This window comes from Acomys russatus, chromosome 25, assembly GCF_903995435.1.
Source record: "Acomys russatus chromosome 25, mAcoRus1.1, whole genome shotgun sequence".
NCBI classification, from domain to species: domain Eukaryota; kingdom Metazoa; phylum Chordata; class Mammalia; order Rodentia; family Muridae; genus Acomys; species Acomys russatus.
The window spans coordinates 18630419-18652294 of record NC_067161.1 but is presented as its reverse complement, the minus strand read 5'-3'; the positions used below and the strand labels follow the sequence as shown (position 1 = coordinate 18652294).

Below are 21876 nucleotides of genomic sequence, written 5' to 3'. Positions count from 1 at the left end.
GCTTTCCAAAGCGCCTGCGGCTGCGGGACACTCTCAAGCTTGTGGATGGTAGGGCACAGTGAAGTTGCAAGTTTTATCCCAATGCTTCAGCCCCAGCAAAAGGGAAAGCAGCTTCTCCGTGGACTTGCATGGCATAGGCGCTTGATATATATGCCAACGAACTTAAATATTCATTATGTAAGCAGCGATATTGTCACAGATACACGCCCCTTGGACTTTTTTTTTTTTTCTTAAGCAGCTTAAGTACTTATCGATTGAGAACTTTTAACTCTCAAAATGGAAGCGTCTCCATATCTCTACAGGTATTTTAAATGAATTGAATTAATCATAGGCTTAAAAGTCTCTTGCGGTCTTCGTTAACTTCCCTGGGTTTAATTAAAACATCTGTGCACTTTTAATTTATCGATTCATCCAACTCATATGTCATGTTTTTAACACACCCCAGCATGCTCTGCATCATTTTTAACCCGATTTCCACTTAACTAAAGCAATTAAATTCACCCCGGATTAATTAAAGCATCCATACTTTCGTGCTTAAGTCAGCGTGTGCTGGTTTCCCCACATGGCTCCTGAATGTCAGAGATTTGACACACCTGATGAGTTTTTTGTCCTTCTGGTAATTCTTCCCTGAGTCGTTTTCTTGCTTAAATGTGCCATTTGACAGAACAGGGGAATGAGGAAGTTGGGTCTTCAGAAGCTGCTCCACCCCCACCCCTATCAGCCAGAAGGCACCCTCTGCCTTCCTTTCACTGAGAGACCTGCAGCATGCTCCCCCATCCCCCACCCCATCCCACCTCCCCAGCCCCCACCCCCCCTCCCCACACCACCCCACACCACCCTCCTACTCACACACTGAATGCCAGAAGAATCTGGGCACTTTTTCCTCCTTAATTCCACTTTCCAATTTTCCCATTCTCTTTCGTATGCAATGCTTTTTGTTGCTCTTAGCATTTTGAATAGTGTAGCAAAGTAGGCTGCTGCACTAGGCAGGGCCTGTGTATAGTGACACAGCATTTTTCGGAGTGTTAGCTGGGATTCCCACCCGCCACCAACTGAACTCCACAGAGCTCAGCACTTCCAGGCTGTGAATGGCCTTTTAATTTTACTACCAGTTTGAGAAGCCTAGAATTACATCTCAGTAGTATTTGTACTTAATATGTAATTGTTAAAGAAACTGAGTATCTTTTATATTGGCAAGCTGTATTATTTCCGATGCAGATTTTGTACACTTTCCCATTTGCCTGTCTCTTTGTATTGATTTATAAAGTTCCTTGCACATGTTAAATAGTACATTCTGTTCTGTAAAACACGATAAGATCTGTCTTCCAAATATTGCTTTTGACCTGGTTTGGTTTTAGGCTGGTATCTGCTATCAAACGGATTTGAATTTTATGCAATCAAACTTAATCGCTCTTCCTTCTTCGTGGTTTCTAGAAAGTATTTCTTTTATATCTCCTGAAGAAAATAAGATTGCTCTTCAATGTTGGGAGGAGGTTGGGGGTTTTGTTGTTTTGTTTTGGGTTTTTTGGTGGGTTTTCATTTGGTTTGGTTTGGTTTGGTTTGGTTTTGGTTTTTTGAGATAGGGTTTCTCTGTGTAGCCTTGGCTGTCCTGGACTTGCTTTGTAGACCAGGCTGGTCTTGAACTCATAAAGATCCACCTGCCTCTGCCTCCTCGAATGCTGATATTACAGGCATGCACCACCACACCCAGCCTCTTAAATGTTTTTTTTTAATATTTCAACTCCTTACATTGTATATAGACTTTGTTTTTTAGTACAGAGAACAGTAAGGGTCAACTTGATTGTACAGCAAATGCCACTTACAGGAATGGCTAAGTGAAACCTGTTTTGCCTAACCCCGTCTTTTGGGGGGAGGTTGGGTTTTGTTTTGTTTTGTTGCTCCTTGAAAGAAAGTGGAGTGCTGCTTTTGGTGTTGGGAGCCTCAGCTCCATGACCCAAATGTTGTATTGTCAATTGCTCTGGTGGGATGGGGTGTCCCCTCCCTCCCATCTTTTTTTTTTCCTGCCACCAAGCCTATCTGCTTATAGTATTTGGCTACCTGTCTGTCCATAGTTGCTGACTTGTTGGGAGTGAAGGCAAGCAGTGCACACTGCAATTTTACCTGAGAAGGAGTTAGGGTCTGGTCTGTTCTGAAGCCTCCTCTTCTAGAGTAGTTTCAAGTGGGTTTGCAGCACTAGGCCAGTGCTACACACCTGTAATCCCAACTTTCAGGTGCCTGAGACAGACGGCTGCAAGTTTGGGGCAAGCCTGGACTACATAGTGAGTGCCAGGCTAACCTGGGCTATAGATGAAACACTGCGCAAAATAAATAAAGGGAAAAAAAAATATCTTAACCAGATTGCAAATCACTTCTAACAGTACGTTCTCTGAGATTGCCTCCCTACAACTAATCCAGCTCCCAGATGGCTGTCAACTGTAGCCATCTTGCCCCTCTCTTTATCTGACACCCCACCCCCACCCCCGCCACACACACACACATAACCCCTCCATTCCCTCTGAGTATCCTCTCCACTGAAAGTAGAAGGTAGACACGGTTTGTTTTTCTTAAAACACCAATGAGTGGTTGGTCCTGTAACTGCCTAACAAGTAAATCACACTGATAATTCATCTCCTCCCTTACAGAGAAGCTGGGAAGGGACAACTAGAGCTTGAATCACTGAAAGAAGCTTTACACCATTTAGGTGAATCTAAATTGTGTCTTTTTTTTTTTTTTTTTTTTTTTTTTTTTTTGTCATCAGCCTGTTAACTTGTCAGTTGTTAGTGGCAGCGGTAATTTATTTTTCTTCCACTGGTGTCTTAAAGCTTCCACTTGCTAGATTTAGTAAAACAGGAATAGTCAATTTGTACACACATTTTAATTAATTTCAAATAGAAGCTTGAATGCACAATATCCTGCTCCAGGGAAGCTCAGGGAAAAAGGGGGAGAAAGAGAGAGACAGGAAGATGGAGCATCTCAGATATGGTTTCTGACCAGTCAGGACTGGGATCAACTCACACCCAGATAGAACCACAAAGGAAGCACACAGGCCCTCTCCATTGAAGCTATTTGGCACTCTCTTTTTTTGTCATGAGGGTAGTGTGTTTGCATACATGCTCATGTGCGCATGCACATACACAATGGCATGTGAATGAGAACTGTAGCACTTTTTAAATCATATCAGCAACGCCCCACCCCCCACCCCCAGTAAGGTTGGAGATCTACTTTGGAAGATCACAGAGCATTCATTGCTTGTCTACCAGGGGTCAGCTCCTCCATAGATTGCTGGCTCATGTTATTTCACCTCCCCCACCCATCCACTCTGAGATGGGTTTTAAAGGGGACACTGAATACCCAAGAACTTTAGTCATCCTTTCCAAATCCCACAGGTGGCACATGAAGACTAGCCACTGAACCTGGGGCTTTCTACCACCGGAATCTTTGCCCATTTCAGTCACACTTTGTGCTATTTTCTTGGTGAGATATGGAGTCCAAGTAATGTTCCTGCCCAGTCTGAAAACAATAATGGTCGTTATGTGATCACAAAAAAATAAAATAAAATGCAAGTAGTTGTTTACGTAAGAAGTTCCCAGTTCCTACTTAGCTTCTCCAGCATGGACCAGTCTGAGCCACACATTCTTAGTCTGAGGCCCTGGCATGTGTTATGTCTGAGAATCAATTTCAGGAGGAGTTCCTGGCTTCCATGCTACACACCCAGTGACCCCTTGCAGGCTTCATTCTTTGTTCCAGTAGCAGTGCGTTCCTTGAATTTCACTCTTATTAGTCCCTTTGGCATCAGCCATGCCCATGAGTGCCCTGCTTTCCTTGCATTCCTGACCACACTCCCAGCAAGCTTACATCAAACAAATTGAGAAAAGGCTACATTTAGGAACACTGTGACCTGACTCTTTTTCCCTTTTTCCCTAAGTAATTTAAGTAGGTCACATTTTTAAACTTGATTTCCCAGGCATTCTGACTTTATATAAAACCGATTCTTATTTTCTAGACAGTTCTATTTTTTCCCTCACCACTTGGAGTTTGTGCAGAAGAAAAAGGAGAAAATAATCCTTCCTTTCATCAACTAATATAGACAGTAATCGTTCGCTTCCCTCCCCTACCTGTGAGAGTAAGAAAGGTGCTGTGAGGCACCAGTGGCGCTGACTTGAGGTCACCTTGTTGTCCATCCATGTAGCCCATCCAATATGTGGTGTACAGATCAGAAACTGTCTTGAAAGACTATACATTGCATGGATGCATTTCTCACTGCTGCTTATTTCAGGCATGAGGGTGGACGTGGGGGTGAGAAACAAAGCATATTCTAGTCTCCCTTCTGGAGATCCTTCCACGCGACCCAGATCAGAAATGACAAGTAGGTTTTCTCTGGAATGCCAGCTCACGCCCCTGTCAGGTCTTAGCCTGAGTGTTTCGATGGTTTTCAGGTTCTTCCTAGGCTCAGGAGAAGATGCCATGGTCTATTAATGATGTCTGCACAATTACAGAAGAGGGGATAAGAGTCTGCTCACATACATTTGCATCTCTGCCCTGGAGTTTAGCGTGAATCCTATGATGAACCCATGTGGAACAAACTTACTTTGTCTCCAAGTCTTTCTCAGAACTTCAAGAGAGTCCACCATTTCTCTTGCTAGTTCACATATGCAAGCTCTTTCCTCTGCCTTCTCCAAGACAATCAGTATGTCTAGTAACTACAGAATCCCCTGCTTAACATCCTAAGTGCAAGAAGCATGGGGCCCTCCATTTAGAAAGGTTCATCTGAATTCTGCGTGCGTCTTTAATGTCATTTGAACTCATTCCTCTCCAGATACTTCATAAGGATAAGAATTTTGGAAATAATATCCCCCAACACTTTCAACAACTACCCTCTTATAAAGTATTTGGAAAGATAATATCTCATCAATCACACGCCAACTATTGAGATGCTTTGTTTCAAATCAGTTTGAAATTGAGGGGAAAATTCTTTGTGTTTGCAACATGAGGCTTATTTAAGGCATTGTTCTTTCTCTGTCTTTCATAAGTACTCTTTAGTGCTTTCCCATAAATCCTTGCTTATCAAGGACGCAGGGAAGCTTTTGCCCAAGCCAGTCAACAGTGTAGAATCCAGCACTGATAGGAAATCAGTTGTCCTGAGGCTTATCATGCCCCTGGGAGGTCAGATACTCACAGAGAGGAGGTGATGACTGGACCATGACCACAGAAGGGATGAGTTAAGCGGTGTGAGCCATGGACTATTTCAACTGAATACTCATTCTGCTCTGGAATGGTGAGGTCCCCTAGTTTTGTATGTATTCATCATCCACGAAGAATTCTCGAAACCTACACCCTCAGTAGCCACCGAGATGCCTACAGGGGTCATATCTGAAGGTCTCTTCTTGCGCTAGAAGTGGGGCAGCCGGAGAAACATTCCATTTAGAAGACCAATTGGAAATAATGGCTTATTGCAGATCATTGATGATGTGGGAAGTCTAAAACCTGAAGGAGCCCTCTAAAATCCCCTTATAAACAAACCCTGAAAGTGAGAAGTGGTCCAATTAAGGCCAACTTAAACTAGAGGTAACAGGATCCCAGAAAGTCCCCACAGTTTTCAGCCTTGATCCCATACACAAAGGCAAGTGGTCGCAATTGTTTCAGATGGCCTACCTTTGGTCTGCTTGCTCCTACTCTTGTTTCTTTTAATAAGCCAGGCTTGTTTTATCTTTGTAGTTTAATGTATGTGCTCTTCTTTGAAGAGGATACACTTGTTTCTTCATGGCATAGGTAACAAACTGAGGTAGAGAGAGATGCATTGGCACAAATGTGTCCAGAAGAGTAGTCGGCTTATCTGATGATAAAACAATGAGTAAAATACAGCCAGACTCCTGGTGCTGGCATCATCTATAACAGCATGGCTTTCTTAAGAGCACAGCTGTAGAGTTTGTTAACCTGGGTTCCAGTGGGGTTCCTGCTTGTGAGCCTTGTGAAAACAGAATGGTAACATCACCAGCCCAAGCCTCTAGTGCATGGTGGAATCCTGACCATAGCTGCCCCTCACAGGGTGGTTGTGATCATTAAGTCAGGAAATGCACAATGCATATGCTGTGCCTGGCCATGCGTAGGCAGGAGCCACTGACAGCAATGGCAGGCTTTGGTGTTTTGTACATCAAGGTGACTCCGCACCTCTGTGGCTAAGTCCTGAGCCTACAAGTTTGTATGCAAAAGTCATTGTTCTAGACAGACCGGACCCTTTAGATGTCGCTCCCCAGTGACCTGGTGTTGTCTTTGATTTTTCAGCTGCCTGCCCTGTCCTGTGCAGCGGGAATGGACAGTATTCCAAAGGAACATGCCAGTGCTACAGTGGCTGGAAAGGTGCCGAGTGTGACGTGCCTATGAATCAGTGCATTGATCCTTCCTGTGGAGGCCATGGCTCCTGCATTGATGGGAACTGTGTGTGTGCTGCTGGCTACAAGGGCGAGCACTGTGAGGAAGGTAAGCAGGGAGAGTCACTCAGCAGGTCAGCTGCAGGGGAACTGTGCAGGACTTGATCTTGACCAGAGAACCCAGGACTGGACTCTCTGGGTTGCAAAGAAAACTTTGCTCAGATCTTTTTGCACCCAAAACATCAAACCCCTGGGCTTTGGTAAACTTCTTTATTTGTAGAATAGAAAAGACCTATGAAAATGGTTCAGAAAAAGAATGATTTAGTTTTACCTTTATATACAGACATTAGCTACTTTTTCTCCTGCTCCTTGGGTTTTCGCTTTCAATTGTTCTCTGCTTCTGATTGGTCTGTCTGTCTGTCTGTCTTCTCTTTCCTGTAGTCTTCTTCCTCCGTGCCTTCCCTCCTTCCCCCAGATTTTTCTGAAAGTATGTATTTATTTATGTGTGTGCGCTCTCTCTCTCTCTCTCTCTCTCTCTATCTCTCTCTCTCTCTCTCTCTCTCTCCTCTCTCCCTCCCTCCCTCTCTCTCTCTCTCTCTCTCTCTCTCTCTCTCACGCACGCATGCATGCGCGCACACACATACACACACCACACACATGGTGGTCACAGTTTGCAGGAGTTGCTTCTTTTATTTGACCACATGGTGCTGGGGGGCTGAACTTGGGTCATCTGCCTTGGCATTAAGCAACGCTACCTGCTGCACCATCTTGCTAGGCCGCCTGCCCCAGATTAATCCCCTCTTCTCTTCAGCCCCATTTAAAGTCCTCTAATTGAGAATTTCCAGAATTGTCTAGAGAAAAGAAACTAGGATTCCTAAGCCCCATTCTCACCCTCAAAGCTGGCTTCTTGATGTTATGATTTGGTTTCTGTCTTTTTGGTAACCTAAGGCTCATGCACATCTCTGTAAATATTTCAACAAAGCCTCCTATCCTCAGAGAGCAGGCAGGCTTGGAAGACTATAGAGATGTGGATCATTTTGAGACCCCACCTACAGCAAATCAGAGGAACAAAGCTAGGCAGGGAGGGCCTAGGACTTGATGCTGCCCTCCCTTCTCTCACCAGAGCCATGACAGTGCCTTACCCTTAACTACACCCTGGAGGCTTCCCTTGTTAAAAAAAAAAAAAAAAAAAAATCCCCCATTTCATTTTGTCTACAACTGTGACATCAAAAGAATCAGCTTCTATGATATTATTCTTCCACAATGTTTCAATATATCCATAATAATATCCTTAGTGTCACCCAGAAGTCTGACTTCTGGACCTCCCCTTGCTCGATTCGCTAAACATTTTTCCCTCTATTATGAAAGGAAGTCTCCCTGTGTTTTTCTTTTCTTTCTTTCTTTCCTTTTTTAAAATCATATAACCAAATTGGAAGTTAGGGTGGAGGAAACACTGATTTAATAACTCTGCTGGAAAGGTTAAAGTTTCTGAAGATGAACAGATTACAGGAGGCAAAGCCGCATTTGCTGACAACACGGGAGAGATCAGTAATACGACAGGAAAGGTTAAAACCACCTTCTACATCCAGGGCTGGTCAGTAGCAAAGTACAGGGACAAGGTGTTGCCAGTCTTGGGGCATTTTTTTTTTTTTCTCTGCAAGAAAGACGGTGTACAAGCAGAATGTCAAGGAATCTCCCGACTTTCTTACACTCCCAGGCAGTCCTATGCAAATGCTCAGAGCGAAGCAACCATACAATGAAGCAAGTGAACCACACGCAGTGTTGTGGGCAGATGTGATCTCCCCTATTGATCTCTGTTACCCCAAAAGAATGAAGGGAAGTGATGTATACACTGTTTTCAAAAGAGGAAATGGAGACAGAAAGTCTGAGTCAGCACTTTTCCTTCCTTCCATTTAACTTTTTTTTATTTCTGATATTCATCACAGTCATAGCGTTCACATGTTTTACCCAAATGGCCCTAGCAATGAAATCAATAATTGTCATCCTCTGTTTTTTTGGTTTTTGGGGTTTTTTTTTCTCTGTATAAACATTGTTGTACTATTAACAAATCTATACAAGGAAATGAAAAGACGTCTTCTTGAGATACGGCATGACGGTGTCTCGGGAAGTGGGGCGGAGACGAGAGTGGGACTGACAGCTTAGTTTAAGTTGGCCATGTTTTCATGTCAGTTTCATGGTTGAGTCATTTTTCAATGACATTTAACTTCATAAATGTAATTCATGGTTCTTCGGGGGTTCAAAGTACATATTGTTTGTAAAACTCTTTTGACCTCCTTTTCCATCCTTGGGGATAGAAATGGCATTCATAACCCTTTTTGTCAAATATACAGAGGACCCCAGACCAAATGAGTTCTAATGATTTCAGCTTCAAGGAGCTAGTGTTTCAAGGGACAGGGTACTTAACTGAGCAAGGCCAATGTCCTCCTTTTAATTGTTCCTATTTATAAAGCTTCATAAAACCACAGGGTCTCTCCTGCCAGATGAAGACCTTAAAAACGTGGCCAAAAGACCATCTGATAGAATTCGAACCAAATTTAAAATTCACAGTAAAACCATTCCCCTTAAAATTTGAATTTGGTCATTCCATCAGCCTCTGTAATTGCAGAGCACAGAGGGCATATTTACTGATACCACTGACCAGAGAAAATGTTGGCTCGTATTTCTAGACACTATAAATGGCCTTTTTGATGACATTCTAGTACTGGGGTAATAAATCTCCATGGACTTTCCTCCTTTCTTCTTACCATAATTCAGGACAGAAAAATGAGCTAATACATATGGCAGAAAAATCTCTCTCTCTCTCTCTCTCTCTCTCTCTCTCTCTCTCTCTCTCTCTCTCTCTCTCTTTCTCTCTTATCCCCCTCCTCCTCTCCATCTCTGTCTTTCCTTCTCCCTCTCTCCCTCCCCTCCTCTCTTCTTCCTCCTCCCTCTCCCCCTCTCTATGTGTCTGTGTGTATATGTGTGCATCTAATGTCATTATCTCTTATATTTTATTATTTCATCATTTTAAGGAAACGGTTATGATACATTTTTAAAGTCTCTTGTCTGATGGTATTTCACTAAACACTTAAGATTGTTAATTATAGGCTGAGGGCATTATTAGGAAATAATACACAACGTATTTTGTGGGTATTTTGATTTTGTCTTAGAAATGGAGATAGCATTTAAAAAAATTTTTAAAAAACACTAAAGTGCAAGGTCTCCTTTAGGAAAAGAATATGAACATGATTGGTGTATGAATAAGTTCATGTATTGCCAATGCTAAAATCATTGTTTCCAAAAGCAAGAAATAATACCAGGTGGATGTAGTGGTATACACCTGAAATACTGAAATACCAGCACTTGGGAGGCTAAAACAGAAAGATTGCAAGTTTAAGGCTAGCCTAAGATACATAGTGGGTTCTACTGGCCTGTAAATCATAGCAAAACCCTGTGTTGAGAGAGCAGGAAGGAGAATGGAGAGAGAGAGAGAGAGAGAGAGAGAGAGAGAGAGAGAGAGAGAGAGAGAGAGAAACCATAATCAGTCCTGGCCATCTACTCTGCTAAAGGCTCAGCTTATAGCAGTCAGTCATTTGTTCCTTTATAAACACAGCATGCACCCTCACCCATGCCAGGTAGAAAACACTGTAAACAGCACATAACACCTTCATCAACATCCTTTATGTGTTTAAACCCCACTTCAAGCATATACAAATATACTCTACCCCATTGTGTGGGTATCAATGTGAAGGTATCAAAGGGCTCGCATCACCCAGAGTTCAGTTCCCCCAACCGTAATGGATTCCATTCTAAAGTGACTGTAACAATTTTAAGTAATATTATAAGCATCTATAACTAATAAGAAATCACTGAACTTCACTTTCTGGGGGAAGAAAAAGTCACTGTTTCCCCATGGGTTCAAACAATTTGGAACTGGCTTCCATAAATTATATATTCCTGAAAAAATATTCAAATGGAATTCTCTTCTTAATAGTGGAAATAATTTTTGCCTCAAGAGAGGGATCATTTTAGAGAGCTTTTGGGAACACTGTAATTTCTAATAAATCCATAGTCCTTGGGTCTGACTCCATCAGGACCAGAGTTTATGACACAGATCCTTTAAATGAGGTCATACCTAGACATGTCAATGTATTGTCAATACTAAAACTTATAGGACCATTATTTTGTGTGAAAGAAAGAAAGAAAGAAAGAAAGAAAGAAAGAAAGAAAGAAAGAAAGAAAAAAAAACCAAACATACCAAACATGAATGGTAGGTAATGAGGGACTCCAAAGAGTGGCCATCTCAGGACCAAGGGACCAAACGTCTTGCAAATTTCCATCTTGACACTTGGCAAACAGAGATGACAAAAATATCATCTGAGGAGTTGAGCCACAAAGTGGCACAAATACACATAGAGATAGAATTATTGCCAGAATGTCCCAAAAAAGTCACAAGTGAAAATGTAAAGAAGTCCCCAGCTGACTGTGTCTCACCCCAGGAGATGACAGAAGTGACACTTCAGTGTGCACCAGCAGGCCTGGTTTCAAATGATGGAAAATGTTTGTCTCTCTCAAATAAGAATTCAACAGTTCCACCCTTTGCTGCCCCACAAGGCAACAACTGAGCCCTCTGCAAAAGCCCCATTCCCCATCCTAAACCATTTTACACCAAGCTCACTTCTCCACATGCCATGGGAACCTTCCCTAGGACCCTCTGAGGAAGCTAGTCTGCCTGTTGAAAGACCTGTCTATCTAGCAGGCAAACTGAATAGACATCTAAGCTTTGATGTCCCCATACTAAACCTTCTATCCTCCATAACTGCCCCTAGCAGATAGCCCTTGCTTTGACTTGATTCAGTTCCATTTGATGTGTAGCCACTCAGAACTTGAAGGCAGCCAAGGAATCAGACCATGAAACACACAGGGACAGTAATGCAAGGAATCTACTAGGAGCTTGCCCAATAGGCAGTCTTGAGGATGGACGTTGTCATGGCTGATAACACTGGCCCATCCACACCAGTGGGAAGGCCACCCTCTGATCAGTCACACACCCAACTCTCACCTCTTGCACTCTGCACCCTCACTAACTCCCTCAATAGGTGTGTGCTCAGCGAGAAAAACTAATTTTAAACCTAGCCTAAGTGAAACTTAATTAGGAAAGTGACTCATTTAAGAGTTCTGTGGGTTTTCTTTTTAATCTTTCGTTCCCTTTTTGAAATCAGGGACTCGTGAGGTTAGAATGAGAGGCTGTGCTTTCTCTTAGAGAGAGGGTAATTGGGCTTAGCCATACATGCAGAAGACACCACATGCATTCCCTGAGCCTGCTGTGGAGCAGTCAAGGTTGAAGGTTGGAAAGTGCAGCATACAAGAAATGGGATGGCATACCTTTCTGCCTATGAAGCTGATTCTTGATAACTGTGCCAGAGGAATTCCCTTGGGTCTCTTGTGTCTTTACATTTTGAGACATGGTATTCAAACACATAAAAGCCCCTTTTTATGGCTGCCAAGAGACCACATGAGATACCTAGGCACTTCCATTTCCTTGTGTGGGTAGGAGTCCATGCCTTGTTGGCTCCTTCTTCATCAGTGACCAGTGTTTCTCTTCTTGTTGCAGTGGATTGCTTGGATCCCACCTGCTCCAGCCATGGTGTCTGTGTGAACGGAGAGTGTCTATGCAGCCCTGGCTGGGGTGGACTCAACTGTGATCTGGCAAGGGTCCAGTGCCCAGACCAGTGCAGCGGGCATGGCACTTACCTCCCCGACTCCGGCCTCTGCAGCTGCGACCCGAATTGGATGGGTCCCGACTGCTCCGTTGGTAAGCCAAGAGTTCCTCGCCTCAGTTTCCCACACTTGAAGCTTGTGTTTCATCCCATTCTGGGTGGATAGAGATCTTGTCTTTACACTCAGCTTGGGACAAAAGGGACTGTGCTCAGACCTATGGTGCCTTTCCCATTCTTGTCTCCTGGAGTTTGTGGTCTTTGAGAATGAAAAGAAAAATCAAATGATTGTGTTGGTTTCTGTCCCTCTTTGGTTCCATCACCACAAATGGATGACGGGCCCAGGGGGGATACTTCTACTTGCGTTGTAGGTTTTTCTTATGTATACTCCCTTAAGGTAGCAGAAAACAAAACAGAACAATTCAGTCCCAGACAAACAGAATAGAACGTCCTATAAAACAGAAAAGAGGCTCCCTCGGGGTATCGTGTGAACATGTTATAGAGCTCTGCAGTTCTCCAGTGACAGGAAAATAATGAAGTTATGCTGTATACTTTATTTTCCTAAAATTAAGAGTATGTGTCTTACTTCCCAAGTGACCTTTAAAAAAAAAAAAGGAACAGTTCAACAGTTCAAGCCGGTCCCAACCTTCCCAAGAAAGGTTCTGTTCACTGACGAGTGCCTATGCAAGCAAGCCATCATTGTGTCGCCCCCTTCCTTGGGGTGCTGAGACAGCTGTCAGATTGCCATGGCAATCAGAAAGGGAAGAGATGTGAAGCTTTGCCTACAATGAGGGAAGTAATGAGTCTTTTCATTCCAAAAAGGAAAGGAAAGGAGTCAGCCCACTCACCTCTGGCTTCATCTGCTGGTGGTCCTGGCAAAGTTCTGCAGGGGGGTGGGGGTGGGGCGGGAGATGCAGAGCCCTGGCCCCAAGTCCCAACTAATTGTACTTGCAGACACGGTGTGACTTTGAGCAAGTCACTGCCCACCCCACCCCACCCACGTGTAGTTTCCCCTCCCATGGCATGACGAGCCATGCCTCCCTCGGTGGGCTGTTGTAAGGATGAATGCCTGGCACGTGCTTGTCCTCGCGTGATAGGTTTGGAACGCCAGAGTGAATATATCTGTCTGTCTGTCTCCTCTCCACTATCCCCCCCCCCCACATAAGACTTTGAGCTCCTTTGAGAAAGAGGCTGTGCAAGTGCAGCATCATTTACAGTGGTTATCTTTGCCATAGAGTGCTGATCTGGGGCACATGTGGGTCTACAGGCATTGTGAGGACAGAACAGCAAGGACCCCAGCAGGCTTCAGGCTCTCAGTGAGGAAGAACCCCAGCTGAACAGGAAGTCAGATTCCACCAGCTAGCTCTTTTGCATGAGGTATACGTCCTAGTCAGGTTGGCCAAACGGGAGCCACTGCCTGACCTCCTCTCAGATGGTCTCAGCATCTCTAGAAGAGCTGTTTGTCACACTCCAGTGAATACCCAAACCACCCAGCAGATTTGTTAAAAAGGAATCAGTGAGCCCGGCTCCCTACAGCACATCTAATTGCTCCAGCCTGGGCACAAGAATTTGCATTTCTTTATATTTCTAACAAGTTCCCAGGTGATGGTGATGCTGCTGGCCTAGGAGCCACAGGTTAAGGACCACTACTATAGAAGAAGAAGAAAAAAAAAAATTAAAGTAGCAAAATTACTACCCAACCAGCGGAGAGACAAGCCTACAAAGACGCTATGGCTGCTGGGCCTTGGGACCAGCTCTGGAGCCACGTGTGTGGTCTGGCTTCCATGAAGGACTTCACTCCCCGCTGTGGTGTTGAGCTGTAATCATTGTTTTTCTTCCAGAAGTGTGCTCAGTAGACTGTGGCACTCACGGCGTCTGCATCGGGGGAGCCTGCCGCTGTGAAGAGGGCTGGACAGGCGCGGCTTGTGACCAGCGCGTGTGCCACCCCCGCTGCATTGAGCACGGGACCTGTAAAGATGGCAAATGTGAATGCCGAGAGGGCTGGAATGGTGAACACTGCACCATTGGTAGGCAAACGGCAGGCACCGAAACAGGCACATATTGCTTTATTTTCATAAATCGTAGATCGATAGTGACGGTCGCGCATTGCAACTGGCTGTTCCCTCAGGGACACATGTGCCCTCCAACATCCCACTGGCTCTCCAAATCTCCATGGGGTTAGGGAAAGGGGAAAGCGAGGTTCCAACATTGAAAAAGCCTTTCCCTTCTTTGCAGGATTGTGTTTTGGGGATGGAAAGAAAGCCAATCAGATGACAAAGCCTATCCAGAGCACTAACCTTGGGGAGGGAGCAATGCACACGCATGGGAAACTGTCAGTGCCTGCAGCTGCCAAGCACCCTGATGTCACTGTGCCCTTATTCCCTCTCCCCCCGCCACCCCTCCCCCCCCGGATCCCTGGATCCTTGGTGCTGGGAACACGGTGAACCTGTTGTGGAGTATGTTTGGCGTATATAAGCCATCCAGGTTCTCTGGACAGCCAGGCACAGCTGCCGTACTCCTAAGCACCTTCCTGCTCACTCAGCCCAGAAGATGCTGAGCTTCTGCAGCATCACGCATAGCAGAGGTTTCACCTCTGGTCCCCATTCATTCTCCACTCAGCTACTACTCATATATAAATGTCTTGATCAAGAGTATTTGTCAACCAACCAAAGTGGTGCATGCCTTTAATCCCAGCACTCAGGAGGCAGAAGCAGACGGATTTCTGGGGCCTGGTCTACACAGTGAGTTCCAGGACAGCCAGGGATACACAGAGAGATCCTGTCTCAACTCCCCCACACCCCAATTTTTTAAAAGATCTGTTCTTTGATAAGGAGTGATCATTTTAAGGACGAGGCTAGAGGCACACTCTATAATCCCAGCATTTAAGAACCTGAAATAGGAGAATCTTTAGTTTGAGATCAAGCTGGACTATAAACCATGGCCCCCAAACAAATCATATCCCCTCAAAAATAATAAATAATGGTTTTGAAGTTTCTTCAGTCTGGGTTTTGGGGATTGGGGGACCGTGTTTGTTTGTTTGGATTGGGTTTTTTGATCAGTTTTTTTTGTTTTTGTTTTTGTTTTTGTTTTGTTTTGTTTTTGTCATGTTATGTTTGTTTTTCCATTGCTTTTGCTCAAAGCAAGCACAGGATTCTCTAAATGTGTCTGTCTCTTTGATGGGGGATTAGAAGCCAATACTTTTTCTCCCAGATAGGTATGATTACAAGGCAATCCACCCAACCATCTTTTTTTCCTTCCAGTTTTTGTTCTTGTTGCTTATATAAGTCTGTCATGGGACTCTTCCAAGCAGGCTTGATAACCTGTCTCCCTTCAGGAGAGCTTCCAGCCAAGCACCCACTTTCCCGCTTCGAGCTACCTGTCCTCTGTCCTAGCCCCTAACCCCAAACTGTAGCTTGGCCATCTAGCATGAGAGATGAGGAGAGGGTCTTGCACAGGGCTGGCTGATGAGGTCAGACTCAGTTTCCCATGCTGTTCATTTGGGCAGTTAAGCAGAGATGATGTGGACTGACTGCATCCCATTTCCCTCCATTCTGATTGGCCATCAGAGAGGCAGCATGCCAATCAGGGTGATGACTAGTGCGCACGGGACCCTGCCGGGACAGCCTGTTGGCAGTGATTTGTTATTGCAATCTCAATGATGCTCCAGGCCCTGCATCCCCTGCAGCTGCTCTCATCTCAGGTCCCTGCAGAGGGACAATTCACTAGACTCTCAGGGGAGGGATGTGCACAGCCCAAGACCAGGACAGTCCTTACAGTAGCTCCCATTCTTCCAGGGTTTTTTTTATGTGTCTCTGCATGTTTGTGTGGTTTCAATAAAAATTTCTCCCCAGCCCCATACCTCTATTGCCCCTATTGCCCTGCTCCAGAAGTTCTTGCCAATCAACACCTCTAAAGCAGATAATCCGATAGATTATCCCACCATCTCTCAATTCATATACTTGAACTATGGCTCGCCCTTTCCCTGTCTGAGAAAGAAAGGCAGGGCTAGTGTCTCCAGAGTGAAACCTGGTGGCTCTCACTAGTGCTACAACCTATTTTTGGGTCTAGAAATAGTTCACAAAAGGGAAGTACAGATAGATCTAGGGCAAGTGTTGGCCAACTGTAGCCAAAGGAGTAGCCCTGGCCTGCTGCTAGGTTTTTCTATGGCTTGCTAGCAAAGAACTTTTTTCTGACAGTTTTTAAGCCTTGATAGAAATAAAAAAAAAAAGTTTCTGACATTTGACAATTCTATGAAATTCAAATTCCAGAGGAAAGCCATGCCACTTCTTTGGTATCTTGTCAGTTGCTAGCTACTCCTCAGTCCTGAGCAATCACAATAGAGGGTAAAAGCCCCACACAACCAATTGTTATGTGGGCCCTTTAAAGAAAAAGGTGACTGAAATCCAAATGAGGAAATTGCCTAAAGTCCAGATGAAGAGCGAGATAAGAAGGCAGGTGGGTGGCCCCATGAAGAAGAAGCACCACCTGTGGCTTGACAGATCTCAAGACCAAAGAAAAAGGGAGAGGAGCCACAGAGTAGATGGGAGGGAAGACCAAAGACCCGAGCCGGGATGTCTCTGGGGCTTTTAAGCAAAGGAATGGACCAATGACAGCTTTGATCTCAGTAGAGGACAGTGAGGCTGTGGCCATCAGGAGAGCTTGGGCACTTCAGTCAAGCAGGCCCTTGTGTGCAATGACCCGACAAAGGGTGCTTCTGCTCCTTGAGACATTCAGCCTAAGTTTCACATCTCTGGGATCTGACCTCCATGAGCTCTTAAGAGATGTCAGTGAAGTGTCACTGTATATGCCATGGAAAGAATGGAGAGGTGCTGGTGCCGGAAAGTCCCTGGTTGGCCAGTGATGTTAGAGTCTCTTCGATGACAATGGTTAATGTTGTGATGACCAAAGCTTTTTTCTTGGGAGGAATCAAGGCTCCCCAACTTTGTGAATAGGACTTGTGCTATTTCTTCCTTGTTTTTCTTATCTGTGTTTTTTTAAACAACGACAAATGTCGCTTAGTTGGTGAGGGTCACTACTTGAGAGCTGGGGAGAGGATCATGCATGCACAATTGCTTCTCAAGCTTCCCAGCTAGTGGCCCCTGGAGCTGCCTCGTGGAGTCTTAAGTCTTTTAGTTTGAACAGACATCCCTGTCATTTCATTTAAAGTAAATGCCACAATTTACAAGCCCAGAATCAGCCCTCCTCCTTGGGGAGAGTGACAGTCAGAGGAAAGAGAAGATCTTAGGTCCTTTCTATGCAGAGCCTCAAATGCTATGTTTTGAAGAGAGAAAATAAATAAGAATGAAATGGCACCGGTCAGTAAACAATGGGGTAAGGCAGGATGGTGGGTGGCTGGCGTTGGGCGCTCAGGTTGTCGGCAGCCTGTTTTCAGAAGGTCATAGAGAGATGGTTTCAAGGGAGTCCTTGCAAATAGTCAACCGAACAATTCACGCCAGCCCTTATAGGTTGCATTTATTGTACTGAGGAGGCAATAAGATAGGAAGGGAAGAAAAGAAAGAGATGCTGAAAGTTCAGACTTCCAAAAGTCATTCAAGTAGAATCCTAAGAGTCCCTCCATATTTGATCAGGTGCAATTCCAAAAGTTGTAACCAAATTATTTATTTTTATTGCTACAGATCTGAATAGAAGGTGTAATGTGTCAGTGTTAACTGTAAAAGCTAAATTATCTGCCCAACAATGAGTCTTAGGTTCACTCCTAACAAGTTAAATATAAGGTCTGACTAAAATCTATAGAACTGCATAGATAAGAATAGACTTTGAATGTAAATCACCACAGTTCATGTATATCTTTGGAATATATTAGCATTATTTGGGTAAGGTGCAGTTTATTCCTATGAATAAATCAGAAGGCATATTGTCTGGTTAGAAGAAGTTTATTCCTTAAATGTGATTTTAAAATGGATTTCTGTTCTATAAACTGCCACCTGCCTATCACCTGCCACCACCCCTTATTAATATGAAGAATTTAACATAAGAGAGCCATCCAATGGCTATCACACCAAGGCTTGGTAGAACTATAGAATTTTTATTAGGTCAAATCACTTGAACTATAGTAAACCCAGATAAGCATTCCTTATATAATAAAAAGGTGAATTGGGTGTTAGTGTATTTGACTGGCAGAATAGTTGAGAAAATACAAGAAGACACCAGCATTCTTATTGCCAGGGAAATGAGGGCAGTTATCTGTGGATAGTGCATGGTTGTGATCCTCTGCAGGATGTAGATCTCCACCTTGCCAAGTAACACAAAATGACCATCTAGGGACTTGGTCCACCAACAGCAATACATTCCAGACCTGGTAAGCTGCTCAGGATCTGGCCAGTGAACAGCATGGGCAGAATTATTCCAACCTGTGTGTTTTACCTCTGTGGCCCTGACCTCTGATCATGTTTCAGAATCATTGACAACTTGATTCTTAGGGCCACATGGGGCTGAGTGACCTAGCAGGTGCCACATGTCAGAGGAGTTTTCTTTCCATCTATTGCACTGGGCCCCTTCTATTTTTCTTCTTTAATTGGTTGGGGAGAGAAAAGGTTTCTTGAGATGTTAATAAGGATAATGAATCTTTACCCAAGGTAAAACCATCCAGGCGACAATGAGATGTGCTGATTAAGTGATTGTCATCAGAAAGAGACAGGGTCACAGTCCAGGAGGGAGAATGTCTCAGAACAACAGGGAACACAAGTGGAAGAAAGCAACTGTTAAAATTAGCCAAGCTCACACAAAGGCCGCTGTGACTGCATCTCATTCTACCGTCCATCCAACTCAGGGAAGCTGATATAGCCATCACCCCTACACACACACACACACACACACACACACACACACACACACACACACACACACACACTTGTATGTAGCTATTATCCTTTGACCTCTGTGCTTCTGTGACTATACTGGGCTCTACAGAGCCACCCTTAGCACCACCACATCCATGAAAATAACTCATTCTCTGATTGGATAATTACTCAAGTCCTCCAGGTGTTCTTACTGGAACTGCTTTCAGAATAGTTGTTGTTGTCACTGTCCTCCTTCTCCCCCTCCTCTTCCTCCTCTTTCATGTAAAAACCTGAACTTTTAAAACTTGTATTATTTTAGGTGAATTTTCAGAACAGTAATATCTCCCCCGACAAAGTGGCTGAACATGAGCCATCTACCACACATTAAGAATGTCACAGGTCCAGACCGTCTCCTTGACTCTGCAAATCCAGAGTAAGAAGGATGGAAACATAAAATAAAATGACAAGAAATAACAGCTGTACACATGATGAGATTCTCATCACTAACAGTGTTTGCTTTCTTGCCCCAGCTGTTGAAGATGGGCTTTCAGCACCAGCTGGAAAATAGGCACGATGGGTACAGACTTTGTCCTGGTGTTTTGGTCTGGTATCCTAGAGTCCCAGCAAAAACTTTTCTAGAAGTGCTTCCTATACAATCTAGTACTATCTGTCTATGGCATGGCCTCTTACAAAGAAGAGAAGAGGGGAAGGATTTGGGGGAGCCCATAATCCTCTGTACCACCTCCTGAAAGTTTCAGAGGAAGTTGTCAGTATATAAACCCATAGCCTGTAGTGACAGGGACAGACCCATCAAAAATACTGTCTATCTCTTAATAGTGGGGACATGATCCGAGAGCTGCATGGCTAGGTGACTTCGTCATTGCATGATAGATGATCTAGGTCATTCATTCAATGTGGCCTCCTAATGCAGTTGAGAGCTATGGAAAACTATAGAGATTTGCTGTCTACAAAATCTTATTTATAGTGAACAGTTTTAATAAGCAGAAATAGGCTCCACAGTAACAAAAAATATATATAATAGATATATAAACTGGCATATACCTATGGCATTTGTTACCAAGGATTATGTACTATTCAAAATGGTATGTTATTATACTTCTATTCCATTGACAGAGTAGTGGGCTTGCTTACTACAGTGTCACCACAAGCATATGACTCATGGACATCCATGATGTCACTAAGTAAGAAGAAAGGTCTAACTCTATTACTATCAGTGGAACTACCATCATATATATGGTCTCTTGTTAACCAAAATTCCATTATGTCTCTGATGAAAAGCACAAGATTTCATCTGAATAAAGAACTGAATGTGGTTCACCACCCTCAAGGCATAAGCCCATGGGGGAGAGTTACCAGAACGAGATTACACATCCAAAAACAAACACACATAAGATCCATCCTGGCATGTGCTGGGTACTCAGCAGTTGAGCTTTTACAGAGAATCAAGTCTACAATTTTTGGATCACTCAGCATGTATGCCAAAGACTTTACATCTGTGCTAACATCTCAATACTTTGAAAGAGAAAGAGAGCCCCCTGAGGATGTTTATGATAGACCTCTCTCTCATCACTCAATTTATTCCTTATGGCATCATGGAAAATGCACTAGCTGGTAGAAAGGGACATCTGTATTCTAGGCTTGGCTTCAAAGCACACAGTCCATGCACCCTAGAACATGTCACCAAATGTCTCAACCTTCAGTTTTCTCATGCAAGAAATGTTTATATTAGACCATGTTGTTGCTTCCTAGGGCATTGTATCCAAACACAAGATGCGAATATACTTTGTCGGATAGTTGTATGAAGCGCTTAGGAATAAGCATCAGGAAAACGTAACTACCACATCAAAGCCCTGATTACGTGGGTGTTATTGTGTTATTGCTTCAGGATGTGCTGATAGTAAGTAGCAACATTAGGCCTGAGTAAATTTAAAGAAAAACATTAAGCAAATAACAGTGCAGATATTGCAAATATCACAAATGCACTGTGTGATTGACTGACTTTAGGACACACTCAAGTGAGATCATCTCTAAGGGCCCATCCATTTCCAGGGTTTATTGCACGTGATGCAGGCTTGTATGAATGGGCCACTCAAACGCAATCAAAGCCCTTTTCTCTGCTGGAAGGCAGGTTTTCAGTGTATAGCCCCATAACGTACACTAAAGACCTTACATCAAAGGAGCAGACACTATGAGTATTACCCCACTGATGGCATGCAATTCAATCATGGAGACTAGCGAAAGGTACTTTTTCTTAATAGTTACATTAATAGAACCATGTTGTAAACTTGGGGTTTGCCACTTTGGGCCAAAGGGTCTCAAACTCTGGGATAGGCGTTCCTAAAGAATCAAGTAGCCTGTGAATTTATTTTAATTGTGTTTTATTTATATAATAAGGATCTTTGAAAAGAAGAAATGTGTTTGAGATATGATTTAGACATCATTAATCCTGAATAGAGGAATATTCTGTTCTTTGAAGCCAGTGTTTCTCTAACTGGAGACCACACACACGCCGTTGAGAAGTGTGGCCGTGTGGCATAGTCTTCATTTAGGAGTCTGAGCAGCTGGGGCTAGTTCAGTGGCCTGAAGCCCAGGACTTGAGTCCCAGCATTGTAGGAGAAAACAAAAGGAAGGGCTCTTTCTCTTCTTGAGGGGAAGATGCCATGAATCAGCACCACTGAAAGCATCCCTTGGTCTCTTTCCTGTATCTCTCCCTGATCCCTCACAAATCCAGGTAGCACGATTTTACTGTCTCTGGCTTTGTACATCCAGAGTAATCTAGGAGTCCCAGTTTGGATTCTGCCAAGTAACAAGAGTGCCCTCTAGAAAGAGCAGAACTCTCATTGACTCTCTGTCCCCACTCAACCTGATGAACATCACAATTAAAGCCCCCACATCCCCGCCTTCCTAAGTCACTGCAGTTTCCTGATTCCTTGGAGCATGACCCATGTGGAACATCTGGGGAATCTCTCT

General features: G+C 43.9%; 1 protein-coding gene across 12 annotated transcripts in view; it reads left to right on the top strand.

Moving 5' to 3' along the window:
* Window positions 1-21876, top strand: part of Tenm2 (teneurin transmembrane protein 2) — a 1156123-nt gene that overhangs the window by 1011644 nt on the left and 122603 nt on the right. For 10 of the 12 annotated variants that reach the window (XM_051167370.1, XM_051167369.1, XM_051167367.1 and 7 more), the window contains 3 exons: window positions 6283-6477; window positions 11983-12183; window positions 13927-14139. In XM_051167370.1, coding sequence (XP_051023327.1) covers window positions 6283-6477; window positions 11983-12183; window positions 13927-14139 — 609 coding nt within the window. The remainder of the gene's footprint in view (window positions 1-6282; window positions 6478-11982; window positions 12184-13926; window positions 14140-21876) is intronic. The other 2 variants (XM_051167368.1, XM_051167371.1) reach the window with 2 other exon arrangements.